At 36.7% G+C, this 14,365-nt stretch overlaps 3 protein-coding genes across 3 annotated transcripts; 2 read left to right on the top strand and 1 right to left on the bottom strand.

Moving 5' to 3' along the window:
* Nucleotides 1–609: 609 nt before the first annotated feature.
* Nucleotides 610–3,377, top strand: LOC116111891 (E3 ubiquitin-protein ligase AIRP2). Its single transcript, XM_031398053.1, has 5 exons — nucleotides 610–882; nucleotides 2,104–2,254; nucleotides 2,423–2,489; nucleotides 2,640–2,871; nucleotides 2,963–3,377. Exons 1-5 carry the CDS (start codon nucleotides 818–820, stop codon nucleotides 3,171–3,173), a joined length of 726 nt encoding a protein of 241 aa, XP_031253913.1. The 5' UTR covers nucleotides 610–817; the 3' UTR covers nucleotides 3,174–3,377.
* Nucleotides 3,378–3,535: 158 nt separating this feature from the next.
* LOC116111857 (high mobility group B protein 1-like) lies at nucleotides 3,536–6,328 on the bottom strand. The gene is made up of 8 exons (XM_031398022.1): nucleotides 6,122–6,328; nucleotides 5,476–5,541; nucleotides 5,010–5,129; nucleotides 4,862–4,919; nucleotides 4,699–4,743; nucleotides 4,444–4,524; nucleotides 4,269–4,355; nucleotides 3,536–3,815 (listed from the first exon to the last, which is right to left on the bottom strand). The coding sequence occupies exons 2-8, from the start codon at nucleotides 5,535–5,537 to the stop codon at nucleotides 3,732–3,734; spliced, it is 537 nt and encodes a 178-aa protein (XP_031253882.1). The 5' UTR covers nucleotides 5,538–5,541; nucleotides 6,122–6,328; the 3' UTR covers nucleotides 3,536–3,731.
* Nucleotides 6,329–9,658: 3,330 nt separating this feature from the next.
* On the top strand, nucleotides 9,659–10,862 carry LOC116111846 (chlorophyll a-b binding protein CP29.2, chloroplastic-like). Its single transcript, XM_031398014.1, has 2 exons — nucleotides 9,659–10,243; nucleotides 10,323–10,862. Exons 1-2 carry the CDS (start codon nucleotides 9,746–9,748, stop codon nucleotides 10,680–10,682), a joined length of 858 nt encoding a protein of 285 aa, XP_031253874.1. The 5' UTR covers nucleotides 9,659–9,745; the 3' UTR covers nucleotides 10,683–10,862.
* The last annotated feature ends 3,503 nt before the right edge of the window (nucleotides 10,863–14,365 follow it).

Genomic DNA, 14,365 nt, shown 5'->3' with positions numbered 1-14,365 from the left:
TTTTAATTTAAAATAATTTAATTATTTTTTATCATATTATATTGTACGAGAAATATTATATACGTAGTATTATATATATTATATGATCTGAAGTATTTGACTCAGTTATAAAAAAATTAGAAAATTTGACTTATCCATATTCTAATTATTAATTAATTAATTTAATTAAACAATTAGGTACTTATAATGACAAGATTAAAGAATGAATCTTGTATTAATTGATCTGATTACAAGGTTGCACAATTTGAATTTATATAATCCCATCTGGGTCCCACCTGTGGGGTCCAATATTCCTACCAATTAAAACACGTCGCGCTAGAAGCTTCATAAACAAACACGAAACGGACGGCCCACAAGCAACTGTTCGCCACGCGTCGTTGTGATCAATGAATCAACAATAATCATATCCTATAATTTAATCTCACTGGCCGAGGCACTGAATCTTCCGTACAACGAACCGGTGAGCCAATGAGCACGAAGGAAGGGCATGCAAGTAATTGAATTGAAGTAGAAGAGTTAGTTGTTTTAGGTGTAGGTGTTCAAGATGTTTTTTTCTTTTTTTCTTTTTTTTTTTTTGGTAGAGAGATACAGTACAGAGTCAGGTACTACTATTACGTGTGCTCTAAGTGAAAACCCAGGGAGCTCTTCTTCGTTAACCACTTTTTCTTTTTTAAAGTGAAAACAAAATTGTTTCTTACAAAAAAGCTTCTGGCTTTGAGAACTATGAATTGAAGAGTTGGTTTTTCTAAGGTGAGAGTGTAATGGGTTATTGTTGAATTTGGTTTTTATTTTGATGGGAATTTGTTAGAGGAAAGAGATGAGGAAATCGTTTAAGGACTCACTCAAGGCTCTTGAAGCTGATATTCAGTTTGCCAATACCCTGTAAAGATCTCTCTCTTTATTTATTTATTATTATTTTTTTTTTTATCTTTGGAGTTGTTTATTTTCTGTTGAATATTCTGGTATTGACAATTCTTTGTTTTTCTTCATCTGATATTACCCGAATTTTACTGAGTTTTGGAATTTTTGGAAGAAATACTGATCTTGTTTCTGGATAAGAGTTTTTCCTGGTGGAGTTTGATCGGATATGCGGGGTTTTTCTAATTTTTTTTTTAATTATTATTATTATTTTTTTTTTTTTTTTTGCAAGTTTTTTCTGTCTTTTCTATGGACTTTTTTGTTAGTTTCTGCATGAATTTTGCATTTTAGCCATCCGAGTGTTTACCTGTGCTGCAGAATTCTATTCACTGGCCAGTTAAATTTTGTAGGTTGATCGTATTTTCATTGTGCTTCTTCACAGTTTAGAGCAATTTTTGGCTGCTTTTGATTGATTTTTTCTCTTTTTAATCCCGTTTGCATTTTTTTTTTCATGCGCATTCACTTCTACAGACTCTAACTGGCTCACTTGTTGTAGTGTGGAGTTCTAGAAGCTTGTTTGGTTCCAGGGGATTTATTAGATCAACATATTCTATTTGGATTTTAGCGTTTTGTTTTGCTTAATTCTACTTTGTGACCTCCACCATTGTTTTTATGACCATTTTGTGTTACAATTTACTTTTTGAAGAATTTTGTAATTTTGTTGACTCATTCCTAGAAGCATTTGCTCGAGAAAATGCATATTTTTCGATCAGATTGATGGTAGTTGCTTAAAGGATGTAGAGAAAACCGACTAGCAACAATAGTACTGCAATTTGTTTTGTGGTTATGTCTACTTTTGGCTGTTAAAATTCAACTTATGCTCATGTAGCTCCAGCTGCAGTTTGATTTTATGAACCCTGTTCCGAGGGGCAATCAGTTGACATTAACATGTGGCACATTCGGTATGTTGTAAACTGCCCAGGTTCCCTGATCCCAGGCAATAATACCAGGACTTGCTTACCCATTACACCGACTCGATATAATTGAACGCCTAAAACCCTTTCTGTGCATTTATGATCACTTTGTTCCAATTATTTGTTCCTATCCTGAACATGAAGGGTAGGAGGTGTTGCATCTACAAGATTCATCATAGATAAAGGAGAGAATAATTTGGGTGATGAAAGCTGAGAGGAACTAAATCTCTGATAGACCTTGTTAACTTGTATAAAATTTGTTGTGATACAGGGCTTCTGACTACACAAGAGAATACGACGGTGCCTGCCTTCAAATGAGATTATCCTATAGTCCAGCAGCTCATGCTTTTCTTTTTCTTGTCCAGTGGACTGATTGTCGCCTGGCTGGTGCACTTGGATTGCTTAGAATATTAATATATAAGGTGATTTCGGTCTCTTCAATAAGAATGTAACATTCTTTACAGTTTCTGTTACTTCATTTCCAACATCTAAAGTTCCTTGTCAAGTCTCTAGGATATATCATATATAATTGTAGAAGTTAACGCTAATCCTTTTCTCAAGGAAGTGATGAATAATGGTGTCCTGTGTAGGCATATGTGGATGGAAAGACCACCATGTCTATTCATGAAAGGAAAGCTACTATAAGAGAATTTTATGGTGAGTAAACTTTAGGGGAGGTCACTTAATATTTTCAGCGAGATTCTTGCAACTATGTGGTTTTTTTCTCTATTGCATTTTATCCATATTCTGCATCCTTGAGGGAAAATTCTCTGTTGTTTGGCAATCATTTTGAATGTTCATATACAGGGGTGATATTTCCCTCTTTATTACAACTTCAAAGAGGAATTACTGATGTCGACGACCGGAAACAGAAAGAAATTTGCGCGTCATACAGAAAGAAAGATGAGATGGACAAGGGAAAGTTCTCTGAAATTGATATAGAGAGAGAAGAAGAATGCGGTATTTGCATGGAGATACAAACTAAAATCGTTTTGCCCACTTGCAATCATTCAATGTGTATGAAGTGTTATCGCAATTGGTAAGCTCTTGAGATTCTATGCTTTGTGTTTGTGGTTTCCCTTCTCTTGCGTGATACTAAAATTTCGCAATATTTTTTGCCGGCTATCTAGGCGAGGACGGTCTCATTCATGCCCGTTTTGCCGCGACAGTCTCAGGAGAGTGGATTCAGGTGACCTCTGGATCTACACCAGCAAGAATGAGATTGTTGATTTGGCCTCCATCTCAAGGCAGAATTTGAAGCGACTTTTTATGTACATTGATAAGTTGCCTCTCATTACTCCAGATCCAATGCTTGTTTCTTATGATCCTCGCTGCCGGTGAGGGCTTCTTTAAAGCGAAAAATTGTATATAACATGATATCATCTGGTTGGTTGTACATAATTCATGATTCCCATTTCCTCTGTAGGTGATTTAGAAACTGTAAACATTTGTTGATTGCTGTTGGCTTGCTTCAACATGATGCCTCTGGATCATGTTTTGTTCATTGGATTACATTATAATATAGTCAAATTTAATTTGTGAGCATTTCATGACTCACCTATCTTCTTCTTTTGGCATGATTGAATTCTCTGTTGCGACATAATGGACCTCCTATTCACAGCAAAACTGACTATTCAATTTTTCTATAAGACATAGTGAAAACTGAAGCACCTCGATTCGAGGTGTTGAATCGAAGGCAAAGGTCGGCAGGGAATCAAGAACTACTATGTATAAAAGAGGATAATTCATGCTGAATCTTCATACAAGTTACAAAAACCATATGACAGCACGATAAGGATAATATTTTCCTCTTTCAAAAAAGCCAGCAGGTCTAGCCTAAGAGAATATTAACACGACAAAAATTCAACCATTATATGTCCAAGTCATTATCATCCCATTTCAATCATCTTCATCTTCATCATCTTCCTCTTCTTCTTCTTCCACCTCTTCCTCTTCTTCTTCCTCCACCGATTGATGCTTTTTCTGCAAGAAAAACGTGGTGATGGCAATTTCTAGAATGAGAACAGGTAAGAAGGTTATATAAGTCATACATATTTCTGTATATTGAGTCGGAAAGATAAAAGTATTTGCAAATATTCTTTCCTTTCCACCTCACGGAACTTCTATATTTTGATCTCACAATTGTGAACATATCGAAAGCAGTAGTCACTAACAATTGTCGAAAGCAGTAGTCACTACCCAGACACCTTAAAGTTTCACACTCCCAATAACAACGAGCCACACAAAAATAAGAAAAAAGCTGCCACACCTATCTTTCCGATTGATATTTTACCCATTCAACAACCTCGAGGACATAAAACAACATCTGAACCCAAAACTATGACAATGCAACAGTAATTAACAATTAAATCTGTAAATTATGACTAATTGTTTAATCAATCCATTGACTAGAACTTTAAAAAAAAAATGCACTACCTCCCCATTGGCCTCATCCTCCTCTTCATCATGCACTTCAGACTTTGACTTGTCAGACTCCTCATCACCATCATCAGCTATGTCTTCCTGTTAATATAAAACGAGGAAAGTCAATCACATGATAGACCACCCAAAAGCATCACAAAGTGGAAAAGGATCGCTGCAAGTCATTCACCTGTTTCTTATTGTAAGCATTCATAAGCTTTCCATATTCAACCTTCCCTTTTGCTGCTTTGGCTTCATATGGAGCTTTTTCCTTCCAATTAGGTGAACATATATATCAGTAATATACAGTACAAATACCTTTTCTTCACAGAAGCAAGTTAATTTCAGAACACAGAAACAAACTCTTTAATGTTTAAGAATCAAATTCAGCCAAACAAGCCCTGTGACTCATGTCATCTGACAATTCTCAACGGTAAATACTTACATCAGGAGACATTGATTTCCACTTCTCTCCTGCAGCTTTCCCAACCTTTAAACACAGAATTTAAGTACATGAATCAACTCCTTAATCCATATAGATTGCCTCATCACAAAGAACTAAAATTTAATCTCATTTCATATTTATTCAAATATAACTAAACGCTTACAGCTGACACAGCAGTCACATGAGGATTGTCTTTCTTGAAGGTTTTCCTGAACTCCTCACTGTATCATCAGAATGGCATTAATTGATAATCAAAACTACCACACATGTTATTTCTGCCTCTCAAACCAACAGCAAAGTGAGAGACATACAGGAAAACAAAGAAAGCACTAGCAGGCCTCTTTGGTTTATTTGGGTCCTTCTTTGCCTTCTTAGCTTTCAGTGCACTACTCTTATCAACCTTAGCAGCAGCCTTCCTCTTTCCAACCTTTCTGAAAACAATGGAGATATATTAGATCCATCACAATAGCATTTATGTAATTGCTGTATAAGAAAACATCAAGCATAAGAAACCAGAAATCAACAGCCATTTACATAATCAGCATGAAACTACAACAAGAATTTGGCTTTTTGGTCAGAGATAAAGAGCAAAAATCCTATATAACTGTAAGAACATAGGACGAAGAGTATATATTTTTTCTTCTTTTGGATAACCTGAGAATCCCCTAAACTATATTCAATCTAGATTTGCGAATTTGACTTCAAAACTGGCCTATGCCACACCTATAACAATTGTAGAACAGGAAACTCAAAACTGAATCCAAGAAGTCGACTAACCGGTCATCAACAGGCTTCAAAGCTTCCTTCGATGTCGCACCCTTACCCTTGCCGCCCTTCATTGTTCTGTACAAACCAAAAGCTTAAATCAAAATGAGTCATACAATCCGTTGCGTCACTTTGTCATATATTCACACAACACCTTTAAGAGAAAAGATTAGCTCAAGCAGTTAAAGCTATAAGTCCAATAATTTTTTGTCAACACATGATCATAATGCGTGCCCTGTGGGAACAGAGACTCAAACGGTACAAAAATTAACTCCACATATTATTATTATTATTATTAAAAAATACGCAACTTAATTATGTAAAATAAAGAGAATAAACATCCAAAATTTATACAAAATCAAAATTTATTGTGATTTTTATATAAAATTGATTAAAAACTAGTGATGACTACAATAAACTACAAAATAATAAATTAAAACTAAACATTCTGCATAATCCACAATGAACTATAATCAATTTATATACAAAAATAATGATAGTTCAGACGATGAAAAAGCAAACTTAATTACAATTTAATTACTGAAAAAACAGAGCATAGCAATTTTCAATTAACATAAAATTAAAAAAAGAAAAGAAAAGAAAAAGGAACGATGAAACAAACAGAAAAAATAAAGTAGATCTAGAAAATCAAATTTACCTCAGAACAAAAATAACCGAACAGTGATCGTCTGTAGAGAAACAGAGAACCGAAGCGAGTATAAACTATAAAGCTGAGGTCAGAGAGAAAATAAAGAGCCAGAAAAGTGACCGGACTAGCCAGTAAACATCAGGTGTTTGCCGCCACAGGAGTCAATGTGTTTACCGGCTACAAGAGGTTTACTATTTGTCTAATGCTGTAAACGGCGATAATAATAATTACTAATTAATTGCATTTAATTAGGGCAAACTAAAAAGTGAAACAGATTCTACGTTTTTTTTATATCTATTTACGATCAAGGACTTGTAGAGTGACCGAACGGTGGTGATGATTTTACCGCCAAATTATCTTGTACGTGCAACGATAAGGGAGATTTTATGTCATGTTTTAGAAGAAGACACGTGGATACGTTTTTATTATATTTGACGTTTAACTTTTTGAAGCTTGACCGACTCTTCTAGAGTCTAGGGTGGCCCATTCGGGTTTGAGTTTATCCAACCTTGAGGCCCATATCTTACCTACTAGGACAATTTGGCCCTTCAATTACATGAGGCCCATTGACCATTTGCCTTAGTTGCCCTACTAAAAAATGTGTTCCCACCCAAGGTTTGGTGAAATGGCAAGTGTCCACCTCTAGTTTTATAAATTCTAAATTCTCACCCTTAAACCAACACCATTAGCGATTTTTAGCCTCAAATTAATAAATTACTTTTTTAAACCCCAAATTAATAGAGGGCGCATTTTAGCAGGAGGCGACGCACGTTAGCAAACATCGTCACCTACTTTTTCCACCATTTTGGGGTGACGACAACTTTCTCCACTACCACCATCCTCTTCCCCGTGCCTCACACACCAAAACTCCTCTTACCCCACCCACACTGACCATGCCAATCATCAGATTTTGACCGATTTGTGGCTTGCAAAGCCGTCCCTCGATTCTTTACCAAACTCGACCACCAAAATCCAATCTCTCACCACCCATAGACTCATTGCCCTCTCCTCTTCAAAAGTTTCAACAGTCCTGATTGAGTTACCTCTCCAATTGTTGGTGACCTTTCCTAGGGTTTCTTACTAGATTTTGTGAGTGAGTAATGCTATATTTATACCACCCATTACACCATGATGTGGCATATGCCACATCCACACAAATTTTTAATATTATAATAAAACAATTATTAGTAAAATGGTCATGGTGTAATGAAAATGATGTAATGGATGGTGTAAATGTAGCATTACCCTGAGTGAGTTTGGGTTGAAATTGAAGTTTTTTTGGAGTTGATTGAGTGAATTGGTAGTCTCTTTGGAATGATAGATTCTTTGAGTGTTTTTATGCTATTTAGGTGTCCTTTTTGGCCGATTTTCCTATCGTCAGCAACTCAACTTTTTTCTGCTCATTTGTGCACACCAGGTGTTTGTGAAATTGCCCGAGCCAACCCTCCACCGACCTCAATATGGTAAATGACTATATTACCCTTTGAGTATTATATTAAATGATTTTATACTATTTTAAATGTCGGAATCTATAATTTTTGAAAGGAGAGGTGGAAACTTGTCATTTCACCAAACCTTTGGTGGAAACATATTGTTTACTATAATTTTAATTAATTATATTTAAGAAAAAAAAATCTAGAAACAAACAGCTATATAAATTGAATANGAGATTTTATGTCATGTTTTAGAAGAAGACACGTGGATACGTTTTTATTATATTTGACGTTTAACTTTTTGAAGCTTGACCGACTCTTCTAGAGTCTAGGGTGGCCCATTCGGGTTTGAGTTTATCCAACCTTGAGGCCCATATCTTACCTACTAGGACAATTTGGCCCTTCAATTACATGAGGCCCATTGACCATTTGCCTTAGTTGCCCTACTAAAAAATGTGTTCCCACCCAAGGTTTGGTGAAATGGCAAGTGTCCACCTCTAGTTTTATAAATTCTAAATTCTCACCCTTAAACCAACACCATTAGCGATTTTTAGCCTCAAATTAATAAATTACTTTTTTAAACCCCAAATTAATAGAGGGCGCATTTTAGCAGGAGGCGACGCACGTTAGCAAACATCGTCACCTACTTTTTCCACCATTTTGGGGTGACGACAACTTTCTCCACTACCACCATCCTCTTCCCCGTGCCTCACACACCAAAACTCCTCTTACCCCACCCACACTGACCATGCCAATCATCAGATTTTGACCGATTTGTGGCTTGCAAAGCCGTCCCTCGATTCTTTACCAAACTCGACCACCAAAATCCAATCTCTCACCACCCATAGACTCATTGCCCTCTCCTCTTCAAAAGTTTCAACAGTCCTGATTGAGTTACCTCTCCAATTGTTGGTGACCTTTCCTAGGGTTTCTTACTAGATTTTGTGAGTGAGTAATGCTATATTTATACCACCCATTACACCATGATGTGGCATATGCCACATCCACACAAATTTTTAATATTATAATAAAACAATTATTAGTAAAATGGTCATGGTGTAATGAAAATGATGTAATGGATGGTGTAAATGTAGCATTACCCTGAGTGAGTTTGGGTTGAAATTGAAGTTTTTTTGGAGTTGATTGAGTGAATTGGTAGTCTCTTTGGAATGATAGATTCTTTGAGTGTTTTTATGCTATTTAGGTGTCCTTTTTGGCCGATTTTCCTATCGTCAGCAACTCAACTTTTTTCTGCTCATTTGTGCACACCAGGTGTTTGTGAAATTGCCCGAGCCAACCCTCCACCGACCTCAATATGGTAAATGACTATATTACCCTTTGAGTATTATATTAAATGATTTTATACTATTTTAAATGTCGGAATCTATAATTTTTGAAAGGAGAGGTGGAAACTTGTCATTTCACCAAACCTTTGGTGGAAACATATTGTTTACTATAATTTTAATTAATTATATTTAAGAAAAAAAAATCTAGAAACAAACAGCTATATAAATTGAATACCGAAAGTTACTTAGGATATTTCTTTTTATCAAAATATCATACCACAAATTTAACTGAAATGTTATAAAACAAAAAAAAAATGAAATATCTTTAATCAATTAAAAATTCGATAATAACACTTTTAATATATGCCAGTTATGAAAGATAAAAGATATTTTCTTTAGCGAAAAAATGATTATATGCTCTAAATTTGAAGGTAGCGTAGGCATAATAAAGTGAATAAACACATCCGGTTCTAAAATTAATGCTTGATTTAGAAAGAAAGAGCCTCACTCTCACAGCACAGGTGGCATCTTCCGACACTCAAATAATTTAATCCCGTTAAACTGAAGGTGATTTTAATAAATCCCCCATGAAGATCAGAAAGATTTTCTAGTCCCGGCAACAACAGCCACAACCTTTCAGCCGGACTAAAAACGCAGGCCCCACCAATTCTTACAATTAGATAAGGAAAGATAAGGCCGATTCCTTACGATTCGTCAGATGGATATGCTATTCAATCCAACGGCCAACAACTCACCAACAAGGATAAAATATCAAAACTTAGACAAAAAGCTTAACTGGACTATCCAGTTTCCACTTATAACTCAACCAAAGTATCATCTCACTCTACACTCATAAGCCTCAACTCTCAACTCTCCCTCTACAATCTACACACAGGGTGCATTAGCCACAAGCCATGGCCTCCACAACAGCAGCAGCTGCTACATCTTCTTTTATGGGAACCCGCCTCCCCGACGTGTCCTCTAACTCGGGTCGGGTCCTTGCTCGGTTTGGTTTCGGTCCCAAGAAGTCCCGTCCCAAGAAGATCTCGAAACCTACCATTGACCGTCCACTGTGGTACCCTGGAGCCAAGGCTCCGGAATGGCTAGACGGGAGTTTGGTGGGTGACTATGGATTTGACCCCTTCGGGCTTGGGAAGCCCGCGGAGTACTTACAGTTTGAATTGGATTCATTGGACCAGAACTTGGCGAAAAACCAGGCTGGTGACATTATTGGGACCCGTTTCGAGAGCGCTGAAGTGAAGTCGACGCCGTTCCAGCCGTACACTGAAGTGTTTGGGCTGCAGAGGTTCCGTGAGTGCGAGCTCATTCATGGACGATGGGCCATGTTGGCCACTCTTGGTGCCCTTACCGTCGAGTGGCTCACAGGTGTCACTTGGCAAGATGCCGGCAAGGTACGTAACTGGTGTTTATTAGATTTTCTATGGTGTAATTAATAGAGAGTAATTGAATTTCAAATTGGTGATATTTCAGGTAGAACTAGTTGAAGGTTCGTCGTACCTTGGTCAACCACTGCCCTTCTCCATAACAACATTGATATGGATTGAGGTTTTGGTGATTGGCTACATTGAGTTTCAGAGGAACGCGGAGCTTGATCCCGAGAAGAGGCTTTACCCAGGAGGGAAGTTTTTTGATCCCCTGGGTTTGGCCGCAGATCCTGAAAAGAAAGCCACACTTCAATTGGCAGAGATCAAGCACGCCCGTCTTGCCATGGTTGCATTCCTTGGCTTTGCAGTTCAAGCTGCTGTTACTGGAAAAGGCCCTCTCAACAACTGGGCTACTCACTTGAGTGACCCTCTCCACACAACCATTATTGACGCCTTTACTTCTTAAAAATTCCATGTAGTATTTGCCTGAGCAGTACATGTTACTCGGATGCGAGCAGTACATGTTACTCGGATGCGATACCATATGTGCCTTCTGTCGTGTAAAAATTACAACATTTGACAGTTTGAGGGGAATGTTATTGCTGAATATTGTGAAATTGTCTTTACTATTTCAGAATCTTAGCCATTTGGTACGCCATATATACAAATATTTATGATATGCCTTTGAGATTGTCACCATGTTTATGATAAAGCTGAAACAGGGTCACGACTTTGTTTTATAGGAAATTGACCTAATTAAATAGGAATCAGAGATTTAAGCCCAAAAGAAAAACACCCATAAAAATATAAAAGAAAAACTCGAAAATAAGTTTGAGATCAAACATATAATATATTCTCATTGAGATCATTTGCACCATTCTTTTTGTACACAACTTCGAAAACAATCAGCAAATTTATTGGTTTCTTTGGCCAAACTGAACTACCAAGTATCAATGTGAATCTCAACCAAACAAATCACAGAGATGAGCCCTAATTTGTACATTACTGTAAAGAAAGAAAGATCATGAAAGAATAATTCCCAACTAACCAGTAGACCCTTTTGGTTTAGGAGAAGATGGGTTAATTGCTTCAGTACTGAACGGCTTCCTCAGCTCCAAGATTAATTCACTTAGCTTCAAAGAAAGCTGCATCTGTTCCTCCCACAAGTTGATCCATTTGTCCTCCAACTCCTTCAACCTTGAGCTTTCAATCACATTAGGAATGGATTCGTTGACAAACCCTATAAGCTTCAATGCCTCCCCCAAGAATGGATACACCGATAAATCAAGAAATGGCTGTTCATCTTCTGCTCCAGGGACAGTCACTTCTATCATTTTATTTTTTCCTTGGGCACCATCATCATCTTCAAAGAACTTCAAGCGCCTTTTTCTAGGATGAGAAGGACTGGACATTGAACCAGAGCTCATTTCGGGTGTCAGTTGAAGGTTTCTTGGAGATGGCTTGTCTGCTTCATGATTCGGAGGAATATTAGTCTGATCTTCTTCTTGTTCTTGTGAGGAAGTGACAAGACCAAACGCCTTGTAGATTTCATTCTTTGCTTTTTCCAGAATCTCAGCTTCTTCTTGTTCTTGTGCATTTTCTTTCTTTTTCTCAGAGGAAATGCCAAGATCAAACGCCTTGAAGATTTCATTCTTTGCTTGTTCCAAAATCTCAGCTATTAGGGCATGGGTCTCTTCTCTTAGTTGCACAGAGAGGCAATAAGGGCTGGAACGTGGTGGGTTGTTGTTAATGGAGGAGTTTCTTGCAGGGGAGGAAGCAACCGCGTCTGTCTGTGGAGTTGACGGTGGTTCTTGTTCTGTTGAATCTTGTTCTTGCATTGTTGGAGTTGTCACACCACTGTTTCCAGACATTTTCTTTAAAGAGAAAAACTCAGAAAATGAAAATGGTTTAACAAAAAAACGTGGTGGGTTGTAAATGGAGGAGATTCTTGCAGGGCAGGAAGCTAAGGCCTTTTAAAAGCTGTGGGAAATTGTACCTACAGTAGGTGATGAATAATATGTTATCAGAACCGTCCATTTTATGTGGGACCAACAACTCGTGGTCCGCTGGATTAGATGGTCATAAGCATACCAGTCGTAAACTTCTACGGCTAAGGGAAAATCAGAGAGAAAGTGTTTTTGATAAGGATTTCGTCCCTGAGGTTTAGTTCAAGTAATTTAGTTCTGTATAATGCTAAAAGGTGGTCCCTAAGGTTTGGTCTAAGTGACAATTTCGTCCCTGAGGTAGTGAGGTTTGCTATTTACATGGACCAAAAGGTGACTGAGTCTGACAACTGGCAAGGACCAAAATGTTACTAAAAAATTATAGGTCAAAATTTACTTAAGCCAAACATTAGAGACGAGATTTTATTTTCCCCTTTTTTTTTTTTTTTTTTCTTTTGAATAGATTGAAGTAGGTCATTGAGTAGTTTTGGTTTATTAATAGCACAAGGGGTTAAAGACATACACTTGATAAATGATCAAATAACAAAAATCCTTTTAAAAACATCTTCAAAGGACTCTTTATCAATGTTTTAAAACCCAATCCGGGGTGAAACCAAGCAAAGTTTTCGGGTCTCGGGTTGACCGGTTGACAAAAAATTTTAAAACTCAACAAATACACCCCTAAAAATTACCTTTAAGTCCCTACGTGTTTGAACTTTCTCAAACACCCCAACTGAAAATCGACTAGCGACTGATCGGCAGCGGCGACACCCCAGATGCAACTCAAATCTTCCCCTGAGCCCATTTCCATTAAAATCTACCCAAGATCTGGTCGAAATAAGTTCGATTTAGGTCAGATTTCACCGACGTCGGCGTGGGTATTCCAAGCCAGATCTGATCCATGCCAGCGCCCACAAACCTCCCCATCACCCAGGAATTACTCCCCTGTTCCTCCCGACCAAAACCCACCTCACCCCACCCCCGTTAGCCTAGCCAATCGTCAAAAAAATCCCATTGTTGCCGCTGCCAAGTTTCTTCGATTTCCGGTCGATTTACTCACCGGAAATCAACGACGCCACCACCATTGTATTCACCGGACCTTAGTCTTCAAAAGCCCTAACTTCCGACCGTCGATTGTTCGCCGATCATCCTCTCAAATCTTAGGGTTTGGAGGTAAATCGGAAAAATTAAACCCGGCCCAATGAAGCTGCCGGGTCCCGGTTAAACCGTCCGGGCCAGGGCCGGGTTTTAAAAAAATGCTCTTTATTATAAAAACTCTATCCATAAAAACAAGAGTCTAACATACTTTTTATCTTTAAAATATAAATTAGAGAGTGGGTTTGACTCTTCACATTTAGAGAGTCAAATTTCACTCAATATCTTAATTTTAATTAATAAACTACAAGTTCCTATGTATTTTATTTATTAATTTTCTCTCTCATTAAGTCTCTTTTTTTTTTTAAAATAAAGAACATCTTCATTAAATTTAAAGAGTCTATTGGATTTAAATAAAAATTGTGTTCATTATATTTAAAAATTAATGAAGATGTTCTTTATTTATATGAAAGATATTCTTTAAAATAAAGAGCACCATTAGAGATACTATAAGATCGTTAAAATAAGTGAGCCATTAAAATTTAGATTGTTCATAAAATTACCGAATTACCCTCTTTTAACACCAAAATTTAACGATAGAAAGATTTTTGTTACTTTTAAAATCTCAAGAGTGTATTTGTGTTTTTATCATAATTTAAGGGGATTAATGTTATTAACTCTAACTCAAGAGTGAGTTGGTGTTTCCTACTCAAGTTTGACCACAATTTTCAGGAATGATGATCTCTCTCTTAATTTTCTTCCAATTTTATATTTATCTTTAACACGTAAGATAACAAATTTTCATTGATTTCTCCATTCCATTTTCATTGAAACTAATTCTTACAAAAAAAAAAAAAAATCAATTTTTTTTTCAAACAGCTTTTTATTTTTGAAAAGAATATGTTATTTAAAACAATTATTCTGTGTGAATTATTTTACAAACAATTTTGTTTTAACCATTTGTACAATTATTAACGTTTTATATTTTTATTTCATTATATTTTTCATTTATTATAGAGTGGAGGCCGATAGATCGCATGGTGGTGACCGATTAAATATTTACTTTTGGAATCAGTCGAAAATCAGTCAAGAACAAAAAACCCTAGATTTA

Source organism: Pistacia vera, unplaced genomic scaffold (genome assembly GCF_008641045.1).
Source record: "Pistacia vera cultivar Batoury unplaced genomic scaffold, PisVer_v2 Contig1193, whole genome shotgun sequence".
Classification (NCBI taxonomy): Eukaryota; Viridiplantae; Streptophyta; class Magnoliopsida; order Sapindales; family Anacardiaceae; genus Pistacia; species Pistacia vera.
This window is presented reverse-complemented; position numbering and strand designations above follow the sequence as displayed.